General features: G+C 37.0%; 1 protein-coding gene across 1 annotated transcript; it reads right to left on the bottom strand.

Annotated features, from left to right (window-relative positions):
• Nucleotides 1–428: 428 nt before the first annotated feature.
• Nucleotides 429–25441, bottom strand: nagpa (N-acetylglucosamine-1-phosphodiester alpha-N-acetylglucosaminidase). Its single transcript, XM_007228863.4, has 11 exons — nucleotides 25268–25441; nucleotides 22250–22732; nucleotides 19790–19929; nucleotides 19471–19579; nucleotides 16839–16967; nucleotides 16548–16750; nucleotides 15511–15558; nucleotides 15045–15173; nucleotides 13929–14060; nucleotides 9040–9121; nucleotides 429–8587 (listed from the first exon to the last, which is right to left on the bottom strand). Exons 1-11 carry the CDS (start codon nucleotides 25351–25353, stop codon nucleotides 8356–8358), a joined length of 1773 nt encoding a protein of 590 aa, XP_007228925.3. The 5' UTR covers nucleotides 25354–25441; the 3' UTR covers nucleotides 429–8355.
• Between the last annotated feature and the right edge of the window lie 1387 nt (nucleotides 25442–26828).

Raw genomic sequence — 26828 nt, forward strand, 5'->3', positions numbered from 1 at the left:
TAGCAGTCATCAAGCATGAAGTGCTGAATTAAGATACAGAATATGCAAGAAAATGTTATGTCTTTTATTTTGAGCTGCATTTGATGGTTAAAAAAAAAAAAAAAAAAAGTTTTTAACTTAAAATATTGTTTAAAAAAGATACCGAATACGCCACCCACACATTTTATTGTGCAGCATTAAAGACTTTATTCATTAATACAAATGGTACATAAAGATTTTTTTGTATCTAAAGGTTCAGATCTTCACCTCACATTCTATGTTCACCAACATTCAAGCAGCAATGTTTAGACTGCAGGGAAAACAAGCAAATAAGTCACGTGGTGTGGTGATCTGCAGTTCGTCGCCGCTACAGCAAAAGTTATGCATGCAAAGATATTTTGAATACTAGCATGCAAAGCAACAGTGTGAACACACCCATGTTGGCACTGATATTAAAAAAAAAAAAAAAAAAAAAAAAAAAAAAAAAAAAAAAAAAAACATCCCACACTCACAACCTGTTAATGGCAATCATTACTTAGTTTTACCTGAAAAAAATATATATATTTTAATTTTTTAATAAATTACTAAACTTGGTGTTGCTTTCTACATAAATTAGCTGTTACAGAAATTCCACAACTGGATATTGTCTGGATGTGCTGACTGCTTTAAGAAACACTGCTAAAATACATTTAAATTCATTAAAACCTTTCAATTTCAACTTTTATCAAAGTTAATTGCTTCAGTCTATTTGATCAATTCTCTGAACTATATTGCGTTATTGGACTCTTGTAAATAAAGGTACTTAAAATGGTTATTCAGGCAATGCCAAAGATTAACCAATTTTGCTCCCATAAAGAACTGTTTTGCAAAGAAGCTTTAACAATCCTAATTAAAAAGGTTTGAATGAGTTTGAGATATTTTTTATCAAGTAGATTAAACAAAGCCTTAACCAAAGTCTGAGCTCCAACATAAGTTATTTTTATATTGCTTAAAATAAAAGAAATACAGCTCTGTGAAAAAATAAGAGAGCACTTCAGTTTCTGAATCAGTTTTTCTGATTTTGCTATTTATAGGTATATGTTTGAGTAAAATGAACATTGTTGTTTTATTCTATAAACTACAGACATTTTGCAATTTGCAAAATTGCAATTGAAAATATTGTCATTTAGAGCATTTATTTGCAGACAATGAGAAATGGCGGAAATAACAAAAAAGGTGCAGAGCTTTCAGACCTCAAATGATTAATATTTGGTGGAATAACCCTGTTTTTTAATCACAGTCTTCATGCATCTTCATGCATCTTGGCATGTTCTCCTCCTTTTGGATAACTTTATGCCACTCCTGGTGCAAAGATTCAAGCAGATAATCTAAGTTTGATGGCTTGTGATCATCCAGGTTCCTTTTGCTTTTATTTCAGAGTTTTTTTTTATTTGGTAAAATCAAAGAAATTCATCATTTTTAAGTCTCTTTTTTCCAGAGCTGTATATAGTGTATGAACAGTCTTTACATAATTTTTACATCTTTAAAATAACAGATATGCATGTGTGAAGAACCTTCTAAATGTTTAACATTTCTTTACACTCACAGCCTCTTTACAAAAATATTCTTTATGGAACCAAGGATTCTTCTAATAAAAATACTATTATTTTTAAAAGAGTACTGTTGCTGAAAAGCAGTTTGAGCTGCCACCTGTAAGGAACATATGAAAAAGTACACACTAACAAAGCTGCTACTTATTCTTATTATTATCGTTTACGTAAAAAAAAAGTTTAGACCAGAACCTCACCTCAAAAATGAGCAAATGTAAAGACATTTTTATGAATTTTTAACCATTTCTACAGATTTATTTATCATGAAATGTTCACACAATGACATTGATGGACGGTGATTTTAAATGATGTCAAAAATAAAAAAATAAAAAAATACTGACAACACAGAACTCAGACCTCCTGAGGACCACATAAGAAGCTACAGCAGACTGGACTCACTCTCACACCCCACAGAACACAAACAGTGAAGTAACACTCTCACAGTTCACATCCATACAATCCATTAGCAGGTGGGTGCGTACTCAACCCCACTCACAGAGAACTTCTCATATAGAAACGTTAAGACCAACCCTAAGTTCATACCTCCTCACGGATCTTCAGGAGAGTAAGGAGAACCCTCCTGGAGGAGTGAGTGAGTTAGATTAGAATCAAACTTTAATCCAGAAGATCAGTGTCTTTCACATTAAAGCAGAGAAGAAAATAACACAGCATGGAATAAAAAAAAGAACTAACACAACTACCTTAGTACTAGTATGTTTCTGTGGAATAGCCAAGCAAACAAAATGCTAAAAAAGCAGAAGGGTAGTGGTTTTTACACCCCCTGTCTTACAAAAGTGGGCTGAATGTTGTGATCAGTCACTAAAGCCAGTGGTTCACAAACTTTTTAGACCATATACCATCGAGGGTCACACTTAAAGGAGAACTCCGGTGTAAAACGGACTTTTGGTGTAGTAACCCATGATAAAAAGTATGTACTTTTGATGAATAGCACACTTTCGTTCTCTCACAGCGTTCCGAGATCCAGAAAATTGTTAACAGTTTGTCAATTTGCCCTGATAAATTGTTTTTTTCACGGTTATCCAGGCTCAAAGTAGCTCTACACCTCCTTGCTAGAATCCAGAGAGCCCTGACATTTAAAAACGAGGCATTAATATCTTCAAAAAATGCACAAGTCTATCAGTACAGTGATGGCGGCGCACATAGCTGAAGCTAGGGCTCTCCAGATTCTAGTAGGAGGTGTGGAGCTACTTTGAGCTGGATAACAGTGGAAAAAGCGATTTATCGGGGCAAATTATGCCCTGTGTCACCCAGTCTGAAGAGTGTTTGGACAAACTGTTTACATTTATGGATCTCGGAACGCTGTGGGAGAACAGAGGTGTGCTAATTTTCAAAGATAAGTATTTTTTACCATGTTTTACTACAACAAAAGTCAATTTTACACCGGAGTTCTCCTTTAAACTTCCTAGTACCGGGCTACAGTGTGGGCTTTGCCTGCTTCTGCAATCTGCAGATTGCGGATTATTGTTTCTTGTCAAATAGCATCTACGAGTGGTCGAGCAGGTTAAGTGCTGCCACTATGATCAGGAGATTGCTGTTTCGAATCCTTTTAATATTGCTTGCCATTAGCTACCAGAGCCCTGCGAGGGCACAATTGGCCTTGATCTCTCTGGGTGGGTAAATAGCGCTCTTTCACCACATCACTCCAAAGGATGATGTCGCTCAGCACAAGGTGTCTGTAAGCTGATGTATCGGAACCGAGTCTGTGCGCTTTCCTCCGAGCATACAGGACACTCGGCATCAGCAGCATTTTAAAAAGAGGAGGTGGATGTCTTCACATGTATCTGAGAAGGCATGTCCTAGTCTTCACCCTTCTGGTGTTGGGGCATCACTGGTGATAGGGGGAGTCCTAATGAGTGGGTTGGGTAATTGTCTGTTTAAATTGGGGAGAAAATGATTTAGGAAAAAATAAATTAGGAGACAGAGGGAAATAAAAGGAGTGCAAGATGATGTAGAGGACTACATCAAGTGGTGTCTGAGTCTTCTTTAAACCCCTAAGTTTAGTATTTGGGTAATAATTCCAAAGCAGAAACTTTGTGTTTCTGGAGTGTGGAGTACCACAGGGTTCAATTGTAGGGTCTATGGAAAAGTATTAATTTAAGGTCTGTAATCATGAGAGTAAAGAACTGAAGTGTGGACTATACAGGACATATAGGGTCTGTCAGGTTTTAAGCACTAAACATAATTAAATCTAAAGTTATGAATGTTAAATAATTGTTAAATAATTTAATAATTAATATTTTTGTGCATGCTGCAATCTTTGTGACGCTTTACATAAAACATGGTAGATACGTGGTAGATATCCCACCGTTTGAGAAGCACTGACCACTAAAGCAAAAGAAAAGTGGGCTGCATGGTCCAAATGTCAAGTTACAAGAACCGAACAGGCAGAAGCATCAAATATGACATTAACTTCAGCAACTATTAGCAGCAAAGACTAAAAACAGCTGGCTTTAGCTCATTAGAAAAATCCACTGGCCCTTTCCGTTACATTTGTACATTGCAATGTCATCAGATATTGGTCTAACCGAATGGAAAAATTGCTCCACAAAAATAGAGCAGAGAAAAAAAAACATCTGTGTCTGCTTCTTTCTCTCCACTTTTAAGCTAAATGGACCCACTGCTCACCTCCTGATAGGAGCTATAAGCTAGTTTCAGTGCAGACCGGAAAAAAGTTCTCATCTTTTGCTATGAAAGCTCAAATCGGAAATAAAATAATGAAAAATGCAGCTTCTTGTTGTTGGTGTCTAAAATCATAGATATGATGGTGTAGCTCAGTCATTTTGGACATTCCCATGTTTGGCAAAAATGTATAGGCACTTATGTTAACCATGATTATTACAAAAACACCATTGTACATGTACAACCGCTATCATATGATGGTGGGGTCATCATATGTATTAGCTCTCTTAGCTTTTGAGTTGCTGTACTACTGCTGCACTAATGACTTTCCAGGCTCAACAGAGCCAAAGTAACACCATAGAACAATTGCTTTATCTTAGAGCACTGAGCTGGCAAGTAATACAAGGCACTAAAATCCAAGGAAACCCTTGGGCAACCCTAGCCCTTTAATTTCTTGTTCTATCCTAACATTTCACATTTTACCCAACAAGTCAAAAGGCAAGGCAAACAAAACCAGATTCACCAACTAATGAAAGATGTACAGGTCAAGTCCAAAGTCCAATAGAAATTTCCTTGTTTTGCCTTCTTGGAGTGAGAAATTAAATGGTGCCTGACCAGGTTTTACAGTGTATGCACAAGGAAACAAGACAACAGATAAAGCACAATAAAAGCCAAACAGTGTTGTGACCTGGTTTAAAAAAAAAAATAGCAAAAACAAATACAGCAGTGTAGCTTCTCATATAGCTATCTTCTCATGAATCTCAGGTTTTACACAACTGTCTGGTCTGGTTCCATGGCAACAAGAGCATCATCATCAAGATAAGTAAGGACCCTGCAGGTGACCACATGATACTACAAGCCTGTTGGTATTCACACCTGGTGTCCAAAATGGAAGTTCCTGAGGCAATCGAGGAGATAACATCAAACCCAACAAAGCAGAAAGTAACACTGAGTACATTTAGAAGCACTTCAAAATCTGATTACAGCAGGACATCAAAGTTTGTCAGTAATTTGATCAACATGTTTACACGAACTTGGGTAACCAAATAACGGATTGATTTGCAACCAGACAATAAACTCGCGTGACAAAAACCTAATGTAAAAAATAGACTTGACACATTATATAAAAGTACATCAGCTAGAATGAAAGCTAGCTGTGTTAAATGCTGCTCACTAAGAATACTCCACTTAAGAGTACTACTAAGAGTATGCATAACTCAAATCCAGCTCTCTTCATTGGATTTTTTTATCAGATTTTTAGATCTAAAGGAAATATATTTCAAAGCAGAGCTGAAAAACTGGGCAATGCCACTTTATTGCCACTTTATACAGACATGTGTTTAAATTGCCTGGGTGTATCATAGTCTGTTCATGTCCATAAACTATAGCTTCCCTCGTTATTGAGCCACCATGTGGAGGCGGGAAATTAAAAAGAGCAGTATGTGGTCAATGAGAGACAGAAAAAGAAAGAGTGGAAATTTGAGAGCCATAGAGGTTCTAGTCCTGTTTACTAAACACTAAAAGCAAATTGGGAATATGTTGTTTACATGACTACTTAAATAATCAGATAACTACAGTAATCCATTTATAATTCGATTATGAAGTGCTTGAATACACTCAATGTCATGCAAGTAATGATGGCATGTTAAATAAGCTTTATGTTGTAGATTTCTACTATGATTTAACTATAACATAGATATCCATATTTGCCTTGTTTTTCTTGGATGTTTTGGGAAACACAGGAAGATGTGAACAATCAATTAGGCAGTAGGCAGATATGCTTATCAGATACATATTTCCTCTGTTTTGTGTCTGTGATTTATTGGTTTGGATGGTATTCTACTCAGGAGCTTTTCACAAAGCAGGATTTCTTGGTTAGCTTTAAGGTTTTCAACCGAATCTCTTTCCTGCTGTACCATCAATACAACAGAACAGAAAAACCATTTACATTTATTCTCACTTACACAAAATACTGCTTGTGTTATATGCAGGTTTCTATTGTGTCCAGCCACTAGACAATTTGTAGGACGTGTGAAAAACGTGATAAAACAACATATGAAGAAGTTATTCGACTCATACAGGTATAAGTTTAAAAAAATTGTATGCTTATTGTTTAACATTTCTACATGATTAAATCGTTAGAAGTAAACAATTTCATTCAGAGTATTTTGGTGTGAAGGTTCCTGTTTTAGAGAAACTTGGATGTCTTCGTGGTTCACGTTCATAAATAGAAGTAAAATGCACTGGGCACCGGCTGCTATGCCAAGAGGCAGGCTATGCAGAGTCTTCTGTTGTAAAAAGCGCTATATAAATAAAATTGAATTGAATTGAATTTTGCACTTTCAAACTTATTAATGCCTCCTTTAAATGTCAGGGCTCTCCGGATTCTACCAATGAAGTGTGGAGCTACTTTGAGCCTGGATAACTGTGTAAAAAGCGACCTAAGTGGCCTATGTATAGAGTGGTGGGCAAAAAGCACAAAAGTACTGGATCTCAGAAAGCTGTGGGAGAGCAGAGGTGTGCTATTTAACAAAGGTTAGTACTTTTTATCAGGTTCTACTACACCAAAAGTCAATTTAACACCGGAGTTCTCCTTTAACAAGAATTCTTGTAAAGCTCAACATGAAATATGTTTAGAGATAAAGATCTTTAGTGATGAGTATTTTGCTTTGTCCATTTATATAGATTGGAGCCTGCTCTTGTCTGACTGGAACTAACTGCCCAGTGGCTTTGGAAAAATACAAGTCAGATATGGTTCCAATCTAGGATCACAAGGGATTTAAATCGGAGTCAAAAAGATCAGATTTGATGCACAGACAGCGCAAAATGGGGTCCCTTTAATCACCACTGAGACAATTCAGTTAGACAATTCTCTATGCAGAAGTCTGTAGAATTTCAATTAAAAATACAGTTTAAAGAATATGTTCATTAAACAGAAGACAATAGCAAAAATAGTTCCTTTATGTTTACTTTCCTAAATATTTCTTGGTATCCTTGGTGATCTGGCAGGGGCATGTGGTCTCTGTGCCACACCACCACAAAAAAAACTGGTCCATTCTTTGTGAGACATTTTCATGGTTTCACCAACACTGTGTTTTGCATAAAGTCTTACTGTCAGAACTCAGCAACAGTTTATCAGTTCATTAGTATTAGTTATGAGTTTAAAGTGCGAAGGATTTTCTAATCTAAGTCAAGTCAAGCATGTCCTGTAGAAGGACAGTTATTGAACTTTTGAGTTGTGACAGCAGTTATTTGTTCCTGTTGAACAGATATACTTTTAATTATGGTGCTTTCCATAAATACCAGGTGTAAAAAAAGGTGCTGCAATCCATAATCTGGACCAAATAACCATAGGTTTTTAGACCAATTTTAGACCAATTACATAAATTTGAGTCAGCCCCCACCCATAGAAGAATCAAGCTTTTTTTTGCATTATTGAGCCAAACACTATTTTTTGAGGATTTTTATCAGATTTTATTAGTGATTCACAATATGCTTCTGAAATGGTAAAATCTCCCAATTCAAACAGATAGGACGCTGGTCTTGCATATCTGGAAATAACTACCTGGGAGTGTTGCAAAATGGCCGCTGAGTGAACCGACTTGCCTAGAAGGTCTTTGGTACAACAGATTACGTAGCTAATTTTCCTGTATCTACTGTAATTGTAGATTAACCCTTATTTATAAAGAAACAACAGGAATCCAAGCATAATCTGTTATGCCCACTCTGCTTTGTGAAGGGGAGTCAGATTCTGGCAGCAAGGCAAAAATTGGTACTTTATACACCTAGAAAGGCACCTAGCTGAACTGACAACACGCAGCTAGGAAACAGAATGTATTAAAGCTCTTTAAGTCTCTCAGTAAACTGCTGTGTAAACCAAAATGAACCAGACCAATTGCATACAATGTAATAAGTAGGTGTGAAAAAGGCCAAGGAATCCTGCTTTGTGAAACACTGAGTGGCCAACAGGAACAAAAGGCCCAAAACCTGTTTTTCTAGAACACTAATAAAGACCAGTGCGTTTGTAGATATTGTGAAGGGTCAAAACTTGATGCAACATTCTCTCACAGCACAAGCCTCAAACATCACATGAGCAGAAATGTCCAATCAGGGCCAGCTTTGTGCTCTTACTTGTTGATCTTTTAGGTCATGATGAGTCTTGTGAGTCCGATTCATCTTGTACAAAGAGGCTTTTTCCAGGCTGGGTCCTCTGTCCAGTGCCTCTGCCTGCTGAAGACCCGTTCATCTCCTCCAACGGCACATAGGAATACTCTTGCTGCAGACGCTGTCTGCATTTTCGGCACGCTTGGATCAGGTTTCCAGTAACACTGGTCAGCAAGAGCACTGCCAAGGCTATGGTGATCACCAGCCAGCTCTGCCTACACACACACAGACAGACACACATACAAACACAATCAGAAAGCCACACAGAGACTTTAACCTGAATTTTCCACTGCTGCCCAGACTCTACACAAAAAAACCCTACAGCAGAACCATAGCAACCACACACAATCACTCACTTGCATCTGAATAGCATGGCCGGCTAATACATGCCTCTCCACTGCATGACCTGGTTACAAGCGCAGTGGGGACTTTGGGTTGTCTAGTCAACAAAGGCTGGAGATATTTGGGTCCATTTCCATGGCAATAATCAAGTTATTATGCAAACCCTCAGAGGACAGGGTTGAAGTCTGACCTTTCACTGAAGGCAACAGACTTTCCCTTGGAGCACTGCCATTGAATGGAAGCCAAAGTAATGGATCCTGTTGCATTGCATATTTAGGTGACTAAAAGAAGAGTTTAAAGTCTGTGTTTATGTTTGGACACTTACTCGGACAGAAAAGGCTTCTTCATTTGGGCCGCTTCTTGCTCTCTCCATTCCTTTAACATTTGTGTGGCCAGGCAGTGACCAGCTGAAGAAAAAAAGAAAAAGAAAAGATATTTCCTCAGCAAAACCTCTATTTAGGGGCCATCATTGAGTACAACAGTAAAGAGTCTGCAGATATTATTTTATACTCAAAGTTACATTTGTGTCGCAAATTTTCACAGTTGCCAGAAAAAGCAAGCAAATATTAGAATTTTCTGAATTTCTACAATCTTTTTAAACTCATAACACACTAATTAAATCACACACTGTTTGCCCTTTAGCAGCATTTACCTCTATTCTCCAAACCTGTAAATATAACATTCAGAACATTATTCTGTTTCATTACTTATTTCTGGTTGTTGTGTGCACAACTCTCTTTAGGTCATGCCAAAGTATATTGATATACTAAAGGGGGGGCAGTCTTGGGTGGGCAAGCAGTGACCCACCCTGACCAGTTAAAGAGAGAAAACAAAGAGACATTTCCTCACCAAAAGGGTGTTAACTTCAGAGCAGGGGCTCTTTTATTGATTTCCCTGGTCTGCAGTCATTTTTGTACCTATAGTGTTATACACTGGTTTTACGATTCTGTAATCTCTGCTAAACCAAAACATACATACCACACGTCAAAAATTTCTACATTGTAGATTACTATTAAAGACATCAAAAAATTAAGGGACACATATGGAATTACATAGTAAACAAAACAAGTTTTTTCTCCATAACCGCCTGACCTAAACCCAGCTACGATGGGTGATTTGACTTGATTTGGGATCAGCTGGAGCTTCACAGTGTGAAGGAAAAGCAGCAACTATTGTTCAGCACCTCCAGGAACTCCTTCAAGATGCAAGAAAACTATTCCAGGTGACTCTCCCTCATGAAGACACTGAGATTAAAATACCAAGAGTGTGCAGATCTGTCCTCAAAGATAAATATGGTACTTAGAAGAATCTAAACTATAAAACATATTCTGGCTTGTTTAACACTTTTCCTTTATAGCTTTAATGTCTTCAATATTACATTTACTATTTGAAAATCAAACAGAAAAAGAAAGAAAACACACTGACTAAGAACATGCAACTGTGCTCGAGGAAGCTGTTACTGAAAAGAGAAATTGGCATTTATATTATATTTTTTCTGATTGCAGGATAATTAAGTGAAAAAAAACAACATGAACAAGTACTCAATTATGTATTTTAAAAATCTGACTGAAGTCGCGTACAGTCTTATGCCGACCTTACATTAAATGATTTTCAAGCTATTTTACTGTTGCACACAAATTTCCATTTCCATTGAGTCTTCTCGATCGTTTAGTGTAAGGTGGTTGGGATTGAAGGTTTAAGTCAGTCTTTTTCATGTCCTGAATTCAGATAAAATCAACCGTGTTTAATATTATCGGAAGTCTTAAGACCTGGTTCATGCAAATAGTGACATGAACAATGTCAACAACCAATAGGAGAGCTACAGGAAGCCACAAGGCAAGCACGGGAATGTTTCTGTTTACTCAAGGGTTCCCTCTTGTCTTTTTTTGGCTGTTTTTTTTCTGGACGGATGGATGGACGGACGAACGGACGGACGGACGGATAATTGTCTGCACACACAAAAAAGCAGCTGGTACCAAGGGGTGCTTCTGTTTCTGCTCTATTGTTAAATAGCTTCTCTTCATGTTAAACTCCACCAGAAGCATGATTGGAAATAATCTCACAACAAATCTAGTTTAAGTCTTGCAAATATTGACCCTGCAAGATCTCCAGTCTTTGTAAAATCTTACTCTGTGACTAAAAGTCTGTGACGAGTCTTTAGATGTGAGAGGGTGTCACATCTAAATTTTCTGTTTTATAACGTCATCTAGTGTATGGTTATCTTTAGTGAAATTAATACCCATAGTGACAACCTTCAACTGGTTAATAATGTTTCTATCAACTTCTGCACAACAACAGATTCAGACAGAAAACAGAAGCCAAAGAGTAGCAGTGTTTTTCCAACACAAGGCAGCAGGTGCACAAACTCCAGAGCACGCAGACCAGTCGTAGGGTGCAAATACATCAGCGATGGACTAAAAGGCTGGATAAAGGAGCTTTTACTTTCGAAAAACACTCAGAGGGAGCTTTAAAAGGGAAAACAGCAGTGCTCGTTGGAGACTAATTTTAAACCCTGCATTTGAGAGGAGGACTGCGAAGGGCAGAGAGTTGGAAAAGCTTTTTGACAGTCAGTGATAGACAGGCTGAGACTCCAGTGCTGCAGGTCTTCTACTGAGCTGAGGGACGTTACCTTACACACACATTCTGTACAAACATATCTGTTTCGTGTTTGTTTGTTTGTTGGTTTATTTCTTAGTGAAAAAGTGAAATATGAAAGACACATAAGAAAGAAATATTTGGAAGACTCTGAAGAACAAAGACTAACTGAGGATTAAGCCTATTCTTGGACTGCACAGCCTTTGGATTGGAGAGTTCTTATGAAAGGAAAATAAAGTCTTCGATTAGGCTTAATAAGTAACTGACCTTTTTACATTTGAAGATCTATTGTTTAAAATGTAAAAATCTCTAACCTTCAACTGTTTTTATACACATGGGTTCACACGTGTTCATGTGAAACCTATGTTGAGCCCAGGAGTTGCCAAGAATACCCATCCAAGATCCCCCTTGCTCTAGCGTGTGCCACAGGTGTAAAGTTTAACCTATGTACATTTTTTTACCTGCTGCTACTTCAGAATTTTAGAAAATGCAATGAAATAACATTAATATTTTGAAACACGTACCGCACCTTCGTGCTTCATGACTCCAAACATTGTTTCGATTGCTCAGCGCGACACAATGCATCAAGCAGCACTTTACTACACTGTACTACATTAAATTAAAGCCAAATCAAGACCAGAGAAAGCCACAGTGGATCACATGTGATGACTCATCATCTCCAATTTTAAAGGTTCCTTAAATTCAGCCTACAATCTTAAATATGATCTTCAAAAAGGTGTTATCAAAAATCTACACTAAAGGTGTACAATAAGGACAAAAAATGTGATGTGTTGTAATGGTGTTGGATATCCTGATGTTGATGTGAAACACAATAAATAAATAAATAAATAAAAGTAATTAAAAAAATTAGTTTAAGCACATCAAAGGCTTTTCGGCACTTGGCTTGGCTGCACTCATTTTTCCTACTTTCACACTTATTGCAACTTTACCTCGCTCAGCCTCCAGCATCGTTTCGTTACATTAGTCTACAGCCTCAAAATGTCCCTCTGTTGCTGCATATGGGTAAAGTAATTTGAGTTTGCTGGTATTTACCATACTTTTCACACTATAAGGTACACCGTTTTATAAGGCACACTATCAACAAACATCTATTTTCTGGTCTATTTTCCATATGTAAGGTGCCCCAGATTATAAGGCGCATTTTTCACTATAAGGATTTTCTAACTCAGAAGGTCTCACAGCTGGGTGGTGATGGGGGGGGGTAGCTAACTAATTAAGTAAAGCTAAGTTAAGTAAACAAAACTGTAATAAAAAAGACTTTTTTTAAGTTAAACGAGTGCTGGTTGTTAATCTACATAGATTTCTCTTCTGAAAACTGTTTATTTGGGTGAGTAAAGCGCTTCTGTTTATTTACAGTAAGCTTAGATTTCCCAATTTCTCCAGCACTAGGCTGGAGAATAAGCATTATCATTAGCATTAGCGGCTAACCACTCCAGCAGTGCTAGCCGGGGTTAGGAGCAGACTATAGGGTGATAATACGCCGCTCTGAACGGAGAAATAGCTAATGCGGATAGTGGGTAATGCTAATACGCTCAAGCAGTGCTAACTGGGGTTAGGAGCAGGCTACAGGCTTATAACATTCACCTCTGAACGGGGAAATAGTGGTTAGCAGCAAATGCTAATGCTACAACAGTCTCAGCCCTGGAGAACTCCTGTGAAACACTGCACTTTAATGGAGTGGCTTTACTGCTCCTTACAACCTGACTGGTAAAATTCATCCCTAAGACACACTGGATCAAAAGGCGCACTGACAATTTTTGTGAAAATTAAAGGATTTTAAGTGTTTCTTATAGTGCAAAAAATAGGATACAATGTTATTGCAGCTCTTTAAATGTTTTAGAAATATGATTTATCTCTATCTTAGGCTACAATAGATTCTGTTCACACCTGGGCAATTATAATGATGAGTACCACTGTCCTCATCAACTGAACAAATTCTCAATAAGAAAACACTGGTGAATAATATCAGAATCTTTGTGTAGGTGGGTCTAAAGAAAAAAATATTCTAAAGAATGGTTGGTGAATAAGGCCAATGGTTCTGCAAGAATCTGAAAGAATGACTTTTATTTTTTAGGTTGTTAAAACAAAACTGAAATAACATCTTCCCCTTAAAATAAACCTGATTTGATTCTACTGTGAAAAAAAGTCTTAGTTTAGCCTTGCTTTTGTTTAACTTACATAGATGATGTGATTGTCTTTTTTATTTTTATTTAAGCAGTGTTTATTTATTTAAAAAATGTTAATAAAATATCTGTACAGTAAAAGCAGGACTAAAATCAATGAAATAATCTAAATATAAAAATCATGAGATTTCATTGATTAGACCCTACAAACCAATATATGTAATGTAAACAAAAATCATGCTAGCTAGCCACTTCTAGTAATGCCTGTCCTAATGTACTGTCTGCTTCCATGCATGTACTAACAGATAATGTAGGATAAGAATAGGAAAGAAAACAGCAGGGAACAGGAAAAAAAGAGGCAGAGTGAAAGAAAAGTGAGGACATAAAGCACAAAGAGCAATTCTAATAGATTTGCATAGAGGTGGAGACATAATTGTTGACCCAACAACAGATCAGTGCTGATAATGATCAGTACCTCTATGCATGCTGCTGTTCCTCTGGCCATGGACTGTAATATTGCAGCTGCCTGTCACAGGGTCACATGGGCACAGGTCACTGCACTGGCACTGCTGTAGGCAGCTCAGCCCATAAAAACCCAGGGGACATTCTGTCAGAAGAGAGAATATTAATTTAAAAAAATGTTTAAAACCTTGAAGTTGCTCTTAATATAGTGCTTTACTTGTTTCTATTATGGATCCTGGTTAAAATTCATATTAGTAGAAAGCAGAGACATAGGATGAGACATGATAAGACAGTTCTGGATTACTGTTCTGATCAGCAAAAAACCAAAACAAATTGAAGACAAATATAATACAGTAAATTTAGCTTTAATTTAAAAGCATTTTTGTGTTGCTGCTTTGTTGGTATTAGATACTTTTATTTTTACATGGTTTGTCCATGTTGTACTGTTGTAAAAGCTTCTCATGGCTGTTGATGCTTAATGTCTACCAGACATCACAAGTCTCTTGGAAGTTGTAGGAGTTTACTGTATATCAATAACAACTCCCTGATGCCCTTCGTGTGCATATACATGAAGCGCATGCGAAAAAGAGAGGGTTCTAATGGCCTGTTCTCTACAAAGAGTCTGTGAGTCAGCCAATCAGTTTTTAATATGGGTGGGCAGTGAGTTTCCCTGCCCAGTTCAGTGAGTCAGTGAAGGAGAATCATGGCTTACATCAAAAATCATTTCACCTCTGACTACTCTAAAGTATATCCATGTCTTGTACAAGTAAAAAACAAAATAAAAGTCTTGCCCTCTCTATAGTTTGTAATAGTGATTTTAGCTTTGCCCAAGGGGGAATAAATGACAATAAATAAAGATCTTTAATTAGTTTAAGCACCTAAAATGTTTACCGGCACTTGGCTTGGCTACATTATTTTTTCCCAGGTTAAGAGACAATTTGGTAAACGTATTCACGGTAGACCTTGACCTCGACCTCAACCATGACCTCGTCTATCACGTGAACACAATCTCCAGGGTAAAGAATTGCAATTACAATTCGGTTACGCTGTTATTTAAGGTGTTATCACAGCTCTTTTGCCATACTGATAATAAATATGATTTATTAAACAGGCCTACTGCAAAACACACCTTCTTTACAGTAGTCCCCATAAAAGCCAGCTGGGCATGTACACTGTCCGTGCACAGAGTCACAAGATCCTCCATTTAGGCATTTGCATTTGTGCTTACAGCCGTCACCAAAGAAACCAGCAGAGCACTCTACAAAAAGAAACAGTAAAAAATATAAAGGGTTGTTATACGTGTTGTGAGAATTGTTCTGATGTAACATAAAAAAAGTTTTGAATATTAAAAAAAACAAAGTTTAACATGAAAAATAAAATATCAGAGAAATCTTGGTTCATCTTTCTAACTTTAAAAGCTTTCAAAAGATTCTGCAGCACTTTGCTTTATAACCACATGTTAACTTAATTCTCAAACTATATGAGGAGTACATTAATCAACAAATCACTTTTCAATTAAACATGTTTCATTATATTTATGATCATATATTAAGGTCAGTATCTGTGCAGCTGGCAAGCTGAGTTTATCTGTTTACCTTGGCTGCAATTGGCACCTCTCCACCCTGCATCGCAGACACAGCCATCTGTTCAGAGAGATGGAGAGAAAAGTGAACAACATCCTGACTACTTCATTATTTTATACACACAAACACAAATGTACAGGGACTCACCTCTTAATCCCTGAATTTCAGCATTAGATTAGGCCCATTTATACAGGCATTTACAAAAACATCTAGGCATACAGTTTGCCTATACAAACATATAAAAGAATGTATCCTTCCGCTATTATAATAATGAATCCAATTGTAAGAGACATTGGGTTTAGAGAATCTACATGTATGAAAGATTACTAAGAGGAAAAAATTGAGACCAATTAAGATTACCTTTCACATAAAAAAAATGGCAAAAAACACACAGCACCATTATTAAGCTTGGTATTCCTATATTTTTTGATAATCAAAAATAAATAACAGTTTTGCGCTAATAAAACTGAACTTTTTATACCAAAAAATACGATCCAGTGCATCTAAACCTCATGCCTACAGTACTGTCTCTGTTAGCTAAAAGTAAGTAAGAGATGTATCTGAGAATAGCACCCCTCTGAGCCATAAATAATGCTGTTGGTTTTGATTAGTGTAGACCTAAAATCAATAATCTAACTTGCTTATCACATTTAAGGTCAAATAAAAACAATATTTTGATGACTGTATAGAATTTCTATGAGGTGAATTTAGGACATTGTATAAAATAAAATAAAATAAAATGTAGGACTTTTTAGGGATCTAGATGCCCTCTTTAATCACAAAAACAACTGGTGAAGGAAGCCCCTGATCTTATGCTGAAGCGTTTCTGGAGCTGAATATCTTTACTCCTTTAAACATACCCCTGGAAATATTTTCTTAATTTGGGCAATTTCAGTCAAGTTAACTTTTGCCATGCTTTTTTTACTGGGTATTGTCCTGTATTTGACATCAGGATCAAAAATAGTACTGGTACTGTGACAATCTGACTTTTAACACAAATGCATCACCTGCACTGTCCATTGCAATGTGTCACAGACACAGACACTTACCGGGAGTACACATCCCATGGTCTCCACACACCGTTGGCTGGCATGTTAAATTGGCACATTCAGACCCGGTCCAGCCAGGTTGGCACACACACTGGCCGTTCACACAGTCCCCATGCTGGCTACAGTCCTCTGGCTGACAAAGAGGCTCATGAACACACAGTATGGTGGACACAGCTCGAGGGCACTGCCACATCTTCTCAGCACTGAATAGAGAGCACATAGTTGTCAATTTTCCCATACATACACACACATATATATTCTGGTAATAAATGGGGACTAGGATTTACACACCAGGAATCAGAAGGGAAATTGGCCAGAGAGCCATTAAGGATGTAAGTCGCAGAGCCGCCTCCGTCAAGATTTATGGCATTGACAACGTCGTGTTTCTTTAGGAAATCAGCCACTTCCCATAGGTCCATGCTAGGTAAACACATGTAAGCACAAAGAAAGAAACACCAAACATCATATAATTAGAAAACTTAAAATGTAATGTAATGTATTACATGTACTGTGTCCACACTGAAAAAATTATTTACTGGCTCAACTTAACTCAATCAAGTTATAATTTTGATTTGACTCAGTTAAGTTGTAAATATATACAATTTTACATTTATTCAAATTAACTGAGTTTTGTTTGCACAACAATAGTTTAATTAACTCAACTGTTTTATTAAGCATTGTGGGCTTATAATTAACCATCTTACAGTCACCAGTAGAATAAAGGTGAATAAAGGTGACTTGCTCTTACAGCCTACAACACTGAGGCCTGGCAATCACCACACATATTACATTAATGCATGCCCAGGATAACGTAGCTTTGGGCAACAAACAACACAAAGATGGTAAGTAAGAGAGAGGCCACATTCAATATGCAAATATATGGTGCCAGAAACCTTATGGAAAAGCTATATGAACCATCTGAACTAAAACATGGAGTCTTGAATGTGATGCTTGTTTGCCCCTTTAAGCTTTAACTCTGTGTTAACATGCTTTTGAGAACCCCAGCCCAGGATGTAACACAGGACACACATTTCAGATCTCCTGCCTTGAGTCTGTACATCTGAGAACCTCTTTCCTAACACAAACAACAGACAAATGAGCTTTCTGAACAGACAGTACTGATGAGAGGTGCTGGCTATTAGGCATGCTACTGCAAACAAGTCTGTAACAATTTGTTTGGAGTCACTGAACAGATCAGAAGAGAGGTGCTTTTACACTGATTCTAAAGTGCTTAGTATTAAATGATTCACAGATTGCATTCTGTTCACTGATTAGTATTAAGATCTGTAACTGACAAAAGTTCTCATCAAACTCAACAGAACTGCTGAACTGATTCATTCAGTGGCTGCTTATTAACCAATAAAGCCTATATATGTAGGTCAACACTTCAGTTCTTTACTCTATTAAGTACATTACTGCCACAGGTAGAATTACTTTCATAAACCCTACAATACAACCCTATGGGGCTCATTGAAATAAAATATTCCAATTTTGCGGACAAGGCTGGACATCCATGCCACACAATATTAGAACCTTCTTTAAAATAAATGTCTTTTATAAATTCTTTTTCTATGACACAGCTCATAAAAACCCTCTGTAGTACTTATTTATTTACTTTTAAAGTGCAACTGTACTTAAACACAATTATTACTTCATTTATTATACAATTATTGGTTACATTGCTTATAATGTTATAAATCTAGTTTTTGAGTCCAACAGGGTCCTGTTTTAAGGTTTTTACTTCTATCTAAGGCGTCCACATACTTTTTAAAATGAAAAAATGAAAGGTAATCCTACGCACTAAATTGGTCAAATCTGCTTTACCATTTTTAGAGCTCAAAATAAAAAGAATAGATAATGGACAGGCAAGTTCTTTAGATTTCCAATAGACGAAAAAAAAAATCCCACAATTAGCGTAATGTAAAAATAAAGCTGCATAGAGCTCTTGAAACAAAAGCCCAATCCAGTTTCTCTTTTTTACCGTCTTTTGTACCACTTGTTTTTAAAGTAACCATTCCCCCAAAGGAACAAAGTTAGGCCCAATCCCATTTCACCCCTTGGCCCAACCCCTGTCCCGAATGTGGCGGGGTAGAGGGAAGGTATAGTGTTTGTTAGCCCTTCATACGCAGATGCACACTTCAAACCGAGAGGTATGAGAATCACTGGTAAGATGGTGGAACAAGCAACCAAAGAAACCCACAAATGTAAGTATTTTCCTCGTTAAAAGTGACAATTAGCGAAATATTACCATAGTTTAATGAGTAGTTTAAATGTTTTATGGCCATTTTAATTATAACATAAAAAACAACAGTAGTTTGTTTCACTAGCTTGCTAGCTTTAAATAGAAATAGCATTAAAAAAAATTAAATACAATTTCAGCACATGAAACTATGGCAATATAGTGGTTATCATTTTTAACAAAGGAATATACTCAAATTGTGGGTTTCTTTGGTTGCTAGTGCTGCCATCTTGCCGGTGATAGCTCACAGCCCTCTGTTTTGAGTGTGACTCACCACACCTTGAGGCTAACAAGAATCAGGACACCATACCCCTATATGTGTATGCGCAAAACGGAAGGGTAGGGCTAGGTGGAAGGGCCAAGATTTGAAATGGGATTGGGCCTAAATGTAATTAAGTGAAAGATATGTAAGTCTTGACACAGTCCGGTTTAAAAAAGGTTTTAGTATATCATGGGGCCAGGGGGAAGTGGTGAGGCAGACATGCAAATAGAAAAATATCCCTGACTTGTTGATTGACTGTAGTGGGATTTTTTAATGGGTTGTCCTTATATTTATTTATCGTTTTTTTTTTGTATTTTCCAAATGGTGTTTGCTCGCAATCAAAAAAAGTTCACAACAAAAAAAGAATCAAAATGTACTACAACACAGGTGTAAAAACAAAAAAATCAGATTCTGAATCTCACCCTCTTTGATCGGTCTTGCCATCAACATGGAAGAGGATGAGTCTGCCCTTGGAATCATGCCCCACCGCTGTCCGTGCAGATACCACATTTACAAAGCGCTGGAATCTTCCTGTAACACACAGCAGGATCCATTTTTATCAAAATAACAAGAAATACGCTCATATTGACTTATATATATATTACTTGTTAGATTATGCATACAGTCTATGGCAGTATTTGCATTATATATTTTTTTAACATGCAGCTGTAGCATTTATAAAAATCATTTTCACTACTGCATCCCCTGAGAACCTGAGAAGAGTGTTTAGACTGAACCTACCCGTCTCCTGAGTCTCATCACACTCGGCCTGTATGCTCTCATTGATGTAAACTTTACTTGCCCTCAGCAGCCACACCACCCCACTGACCAGCTGCACAAAGGGGTTTATCTCATCCAGAACTTCATCTTCAGACAGATAACTGCCACCGTGGAATGGGGAGGGAAGAGGACAGACACAGACAGACACAAAGTGTCATTTCAGAGGTGAAATACAAGCAGACATGGCTGCATCTGGAACAGTTTTTCCCTGAATAATCCAGTAAGTAAGAGGAAGACCATAAACACAGATTTCTAAGAAGTGGCACAAACACATCCCGGTTTACTGATTCACTGTTCAGAATCTTTTATTATTTAATAACCACAGTATCATTTTCACACGAGTGGTCGTATATGTCATGATGGAAAATTCCATGGAAAACCTGAAGTTCAAAATGAACAACAGGCTATGACTCTTTTAGCAAACACACACAGACACAAACACACACACATATACACACACACACCGCTAACTATTATTTGCTAGCAGTGGTCTATTGCACAACACTGCTATTTTGAGGAGCAGATGTTTTTGGGCTTCTGCATTCTCAGGCCTTTCTTGGCTTCTGCCTTCACCTTCTCATCCCAGATCAGCCAGCCAGTGTCCTGCCTCTGCCCTGATCAGCCAGCTCAAACAGCGCCGCCCAGTGTGGACTTTGTTAAAAACATGCAGCTCATTCAATATTTTCAGTTCATTCAGTTCATCTCGAACTTGTGATAAGAGTGGTAGGCCAAAAATAGTTCAGATCGATGCTCTGTGCTTCACAATTGTGTTTTTACCAGGAGAGATAATTTATCAGACACATTCCTGCTCATTTTAAAGCCTCAGATTTCAATGATGTCCCTATATGCTTATTTTTATTTTTATATATCATAAAGTCAAAAGTATGAACTCTAAAAAACAAATCAGCACACCCTAGAATCAAGGCCAATTTTTCCAACAACAAAAAGAAAATTCAGGAATTCATATATTTTAAAAGAAACAGTTAGGCAGACAAAATACATTTTGACATTTAATTAGATTAGACCTGCTCATGATAAAAATAAAATAAAATCAGAAAAAGACCAAATGCTGCTAAGCATTAATTGTTGCATGGTCAAAAGTTACTGTAAAACTCAATCATTTACTTATAGCAATGCATAATGCTACTACTACTGGACGAATTTACACCCAGTTGGACATGACCACTACTTTGGCTGGGGTGGAGATGGATATTGGTACTAGAAAAGAAAGAATACTAGGAGTTCCATGCTCAACAGGTCACACCAAGTGAAACAGCAATACTGCATACAGAGAACACAAATCAATTATAAATTATTCTTGAATATGTATTAGACAAAATGACTGTGTATCACCTTTACATGCTTTTCTGATTATATTGTGGATATTTTCAGTACCTCTAGAACACTTTATTTGTTTCTTTACAGAGTATCAAAGCAGTATGGAAATAGTTCAATAGAATCTCGTCAAAACTAAAAAAATATATTAAATTGGACTCATAGTGTTTAATAGTGTTAAAAAATACTTTTTAAAATGAAGGTCTCTGGAATCATTGTAATACTATATTTAGGCCTTATCATCACCCCTACTTTTTTTATTTGTAAAAATGTACCCTAAAATACCAAAATTCCTCACAACCACGTGAATTTCAAATTATTTTGAGAAATAAAAAAACGTACTTTATGAACAATAAGGCACACCATATTATAAGACACACTATTAACTAACATCTCTTTCTGACGCATTTTAAGCGACAAGTAAGGAACCTGGGTGTCGTAATGTTTTCCTTCTAATTCAGCATGTCTCAAAGCTGGTGGGCCTAAGTAAACAAAACTGTAATTAAGAAGAAAAGAAGAAAAAAAAAACATTTTCTTTCAGTCAAATGAGCACAGGATGTTAATCTACACAGATTTCTAGGTAAATAAAGTGCTTCCGTTTATTTACAGTGAGCTTAGATTTCCAATATAATAGTGTAGTTAGCACTAGTAAAGGACGTTCAACAACACTACACTGAGGAACCCTGAGTGTTCCGGTAAGCCAGGGCGCTATCAGTTAGCGGTTTGTTTTAACACGGTAAACACGCAGGCTACAGGCCGATGCTCTGATATACTCTCCTCTGAATGGCGAGTACATCAGCTAGCGCTGCAGTTAGTGGCCAAAGCTAATACTGCTCTTGCGTCAGCGCTGGAGAACTACTTCACTGAAACTCTTTTATAATGCTGTACTTTAGCGGAGTGGCTTTACTGCTCCTCAGAACTTGACTGGGAAAATTCATACATAATGCGCGCCAGATTTTAGAGGTACTGTTGATTTTTGGGAAAATGAAAGGATTTTAAGTGTGCCTTATAGTGCAAAAAATATGTTAAAGAAAATAAATCACAAAAACTTGTTCTGGATATTCAATAAAAGCAACATTAACTTACCCAAACACGAGCGTCCCATCCTTTCTAATGCCAAACTGGGCATTCTGCAGTCCTCCGCTGTTCTGCACCAGCCTGCCATCACTTACAATATTTCCTAAGCAGAGTCCACTGTGAGTGTGAAAATAGCCACCGTTCTGGGCGACCAGACACTTCCTCGTTCTAGCAGTGTTCTCCACCAGCTCTCTGTCAGATTTCTCACAGCCTCCGGGGCCTCCAGGCTCCAGGACAGACACTGTCCTCAGAGGGTCATGAACCACTGTGATGTGGCCACTCACCCATTTAGAGGTGTTTGAACTGCTGGTGATGTTCGAGACAAAGGTCTTGGACTCCACCACGGGTGATCCAGAGTGATTGCTTGCCTGCTTGGTTTCATGAGTGAGGCTGCCGTGGTGGACAGGCTGGCAGTCCCTCACGTAACGATGAGAGTGACGGGGTCCATGAAAATCGGTGTAGGGGGACAAAACATCATTATCCACAGAGTGCCTGCAAAGAAAATAAATACAAATGCACCCAATCCAATCCTGTTACAAATCCGAAAAGTAAACCAGCACAGTGTATTTACAAGAACACTTTATACACATAGCACTTTAATACTTGCCTGTGGTAAAAGGAGGATAATAAAATTTGCAGAGAAACAGAAAAACTACAGTCTTCAATTTTAGAACTTCAAAGGACTTATGTATATAGGCAGTACAACTGATAAAATAGACAAATGATCCAGGTCTTAATGATCTAGATAAAAAGTGTATCGGCGCATGACCTCACTGCAAACAAAGGTGACCGGGGCTGGCTGATAGATGGCCTAGTTAGCAGACAATTAATGGAAACAACTATCCTGCTTCTCTCAGTCCAAAGTCTGTCAACTGTGCATCTGTGTTTGATTGCATTGTAGAGTCTAGATGTCTGACAGTCAACATCTCACACCAAGAGTTACAAAAGCAGCCTCTGAGAGGCTTTTTGGGCAGTGGAGTAGGCACTTTTTCGCCCTCTTGTGGAAAGACATATCCACCTGAAGAATAACTACTTGAATAGTTTTGCAGCAATCAGGGGTGTATTATTTTTTAACAATAAGTGTGTATCATAACAATGTCATATGATATTATATGAGCAATGTCACTGAGTCACTTTAAGAGTATATATTATAAGACCATTTCCGTTTCTGAATCAGTTTTTCTTATTTTGCTATTTTTAGGTATATGGTTTGAGTAAAATTAACATTGTTGTTTTATTCTATAAACTACAGACAACATTTCTCCCAAATCCCAAATAAAAATAGTGTCATTTAGAACATTTATTTGCAGAAAAGGAGAAATGGCTGAAATAAAAAAAAAAGATGCAGAGCTTTCAGCCCTCAAATAATGCAAAGAAAACAAGTTCATATTCATAAAGTTTTAAGTGTTCAGAAATCCATATTTGGTGGAATAACCCTGGTTTTTAATCACAGTTTTCATGCATCTTTGCATGTTCTCCTCCACCAGTCTTACACACTGCTTTTGGATAATTTTATGCCACTTCTGGTGCAAAAATTCAAGCAGTTCAGCTAGATTGGATGGCTTGTGATCATCCATTTTTCTCTTGATGATATTCCAAAGGTTTTTAAATTTTTGTTTTATTTATTTTTAAGTGGTCTCTTATATTATACATTTCATACATTAATCTCAATTAGGGGTGTGCCATATAATATTGTATGCAATAATATTACCAAAAAAAAAACTAATATATATTTTCTTGCAGTAGTGTATTTTAACTAAATGTTTTGCTGTATTGCCAAGAAGGCCGTTATTTTTTAAGAATATCCTTTAGGGCCATATCACCCACCTCTAATAGTGATAATAGATATAATTTTAAAAGAAATTTCTGGATTTGTTTCACCATGTACTGAACTTGCAGTTTGTATGCATGCATTAAATATGCTGCACTTTAGTTTTGTGGTATATTTTAGATTTTGTTATTTTTATTTTATACAAAATCTGGGTTTTGGTACGTTATTGCATAAAATACAGAGTTATTCCACCAAATATTGATTTTTGAACTTATAAATCTATATTAATAAGAACTTGTTTTTCTGCATTATTTGAGGTCTGAAAGCTCTGTGTCTTTTTTGTTATTTCAGGCATTTCTCAATTTCTGCAAATAAATGCTCTAAATTAAAATATTTTTATTTGGAATTTGGAAGAAATGTTGTCTGTTGTTTATAGAATAAAACAACAATGTTCATTTTACTCAAAAATATACCTATAAATAGCTAAATCAGAGAAACTGATTCACAAACTGAAGTGGTCTCTTAATGTTTCCAGGGCTGTATGTGTATGTTTAGTATTATTCCTGTTTTTTTAATATAATATTATATATTATATTATATTTTTATATAATGTTATAAAAGGTATGTATATCAGTGAAACTCTGCTGTAGTGTGATTACCTGAATCTCACCTCTAGCACTGCAATGCATGAATATCCTAACATGATTTTGACCAAATGAAAAATAAACTTTTTTATTAAACTTTCAGTGGATCTGTTCCTGACCCAGTCTGAATATGTGCACTGACACGCTGATCCTCGTACAGTTACAGAAGCAAATACTGAATTTAGACACCTGTATCCAGACTGTCTCTCTGCCCACTCTAACACCATATCTCACCACACTGAGATGATCAAACACGGAGAGGTGCTTTAAGTTACAGCTGGTGGACTGAACTTTCCCCCCCCCGAGTCAACAGGGCAGCTGCATCTAGAGCCCTCTGACATCTGTCACTACTAACTGCTGGAGCTCAACACTGTCCTATTAGTGAAGTTATCGAGGTTAGCTAATGTTACACATAAATGTAGATTATAAACAATGTTCGTGAAATCATTTCTAGCTTGTTATTTAGCAGCTCCAGAAAGTGGATTTTACTCTCTGTTTCTGTATTTATCATAATCAACGTTACTAGTTAACTAGCTAACCTAGCTAGGCTAGCTAACATAGAGAGGTTAACTAACTTCCTCAAAATAACACATTTCAGATTTTGAGACTTACCCGCTAGTTTGGCCCTCCGTCAGCCACACTCCAGCCCATAATAAGAGCAAAGAAACTCGTGCTAAACTCTTTACCAAAGCTGCCATATGATGAAAACACAAGACCAGCTACACTGAACACAGCGGCTCCATTCTCCCCTTCCTCCCTGTGAGACTCAGCGTCATGTGACTCTCTGTGCAGCGCCGCGGTGCAGCGCCATCTACCGGCCCTGCGGCGCCAACACAAGCCAGTGTTATCGTAATGTGCGGTTTTGAATAGGTGATATAATACAAGGCTATATTAATATAAGGTGCATATAAAGTTAAAGGTGAAACAAAAAGTGATTCAACGTTGATATAGCAACGTTGTTTCAACGTCATACATTCAACCTTTAATAAACAATAGCTCACAAAAATGAGAAAATCCTATGGTTAACAAAGTGTTAACAATAAACTTACATCACTGTAGTAAAGCTGAGTATAAAGAAGTATATACCCACCACTACCAATCTGATTCAACATCTGATCTCACAAAAACACTAAAACAGTAAAACTATTAGAACATGAACATGATGTTAAATTAAAAAGCAGTTACTGCAAATAGAAGTAAAACACTTTTTCATTTCTCCATCCAACTGTTTTTAGAAATGATATGGTGATGTAAAAGGCTGATTCAAAAGGCAGAAGGTGGAGGACATTATGTTGATTCACCATTAACATTTCAATCTAAGCACAACCATTGAACATTAAACGTTGATTGAACGTTAAAATGTCAACATTAGCACAACCATTGAACACTAAATGTTGATTCAACGTTGTTTCATCAACATTGTATCTGCAGTCATTTTCTGTTGTGCACAATATATACAGCAAGTTAAAAGACCAACATGTAACTTATGTTCAGTGGTAAATGATACAATGATCAGGATGTATCATCAGATTTAAAGAAAACAATTTGAGTTAAAGCACTGGCAGCTCTTGTCAGCAGAGGTTCAGACAGTAAGTTCCTATAGACCACTGCAGTTGTGTCGTCATCTGGTAGTGGGCACCATGTTGTTTATGCCCATATTTGGGGTTCTGTGTCTAAGAGGTTCTGGTCAATGGATTTAATGAATGGACTTTTCAAAAAATTGGCCTCGATCACATTCTGTAGTAAATAATTATGTTAAAATACTTAATGTAAAAAGGCTTAATGTTTGTTTTTTCCCACTGAAACCTATTATAAGGACAAATCTTAATATGTCTTAATGTACTAAAACAACGAGCCAGAAGTACCAAACATCTTTAAATTATTTTACAACATAATAAAGAAGCTAAATGGTAACACGGGTTTAAAGCTGGTTCTGGGGTAATTCTCTGCTGCTGGGTTAGAAATTTCCTGCTGTAACACTCATCCCTTCTCAGTAAGGGCAGTTAGCTCATTAGTTGGATCAGCTGTGTGTAATAGGCTGTAAACATACAGCCGGAGTTCGCTGGTGTTTCGCCGAAAAGAGTCCCCTGCTGTTCTCTGCAGTTGCACTAGGAGGTCAGTTCACTCCAGTGTAGCATTGGCTTAATGCTCGCATTTTTCTCATTAAACGATT

The sequence above is a fragment of the Astyanax mexicanus genome, chromosome 6, assembly GCF_023375975.1.
Source record: "Astyanax mexicanus isolate ESR-SI-001 chromosome 6, AstMex3_surface, whole genome shotgun sequence".
NCBI lineage: Eukaryota > Metazoa > Chordata > Actinopteri > Characiformes > Acestrorhamphidae > Astyanax > Astyanax mexicanus.

Bases quoted from the DNA above. Each gene is read 5' to 3' on its own strand.
- nagpa (XM_007228863.4), bottom strand. From the start codon at position 25,353: ATGGCAGCTTTGGTAAAGAGTTTAGCACGAGTTTCTTTGCTCTTATTA. The intron at 14,061-15,044 runs GTGTGTTTTGCA...CTCTTCTGACAG, and splicing joins TGGGGACTACTGTAAAGAAG to AATGTCCCCTGGGTTTTTAT. The intron at 8,588-9,039 runs GTAAGTGTCCAA...GTGTGTGTGTAG, and splicing joins AAGAAGCCTTTTCTGTCCGA to GCAGAGCTGGCTGGTGATCA.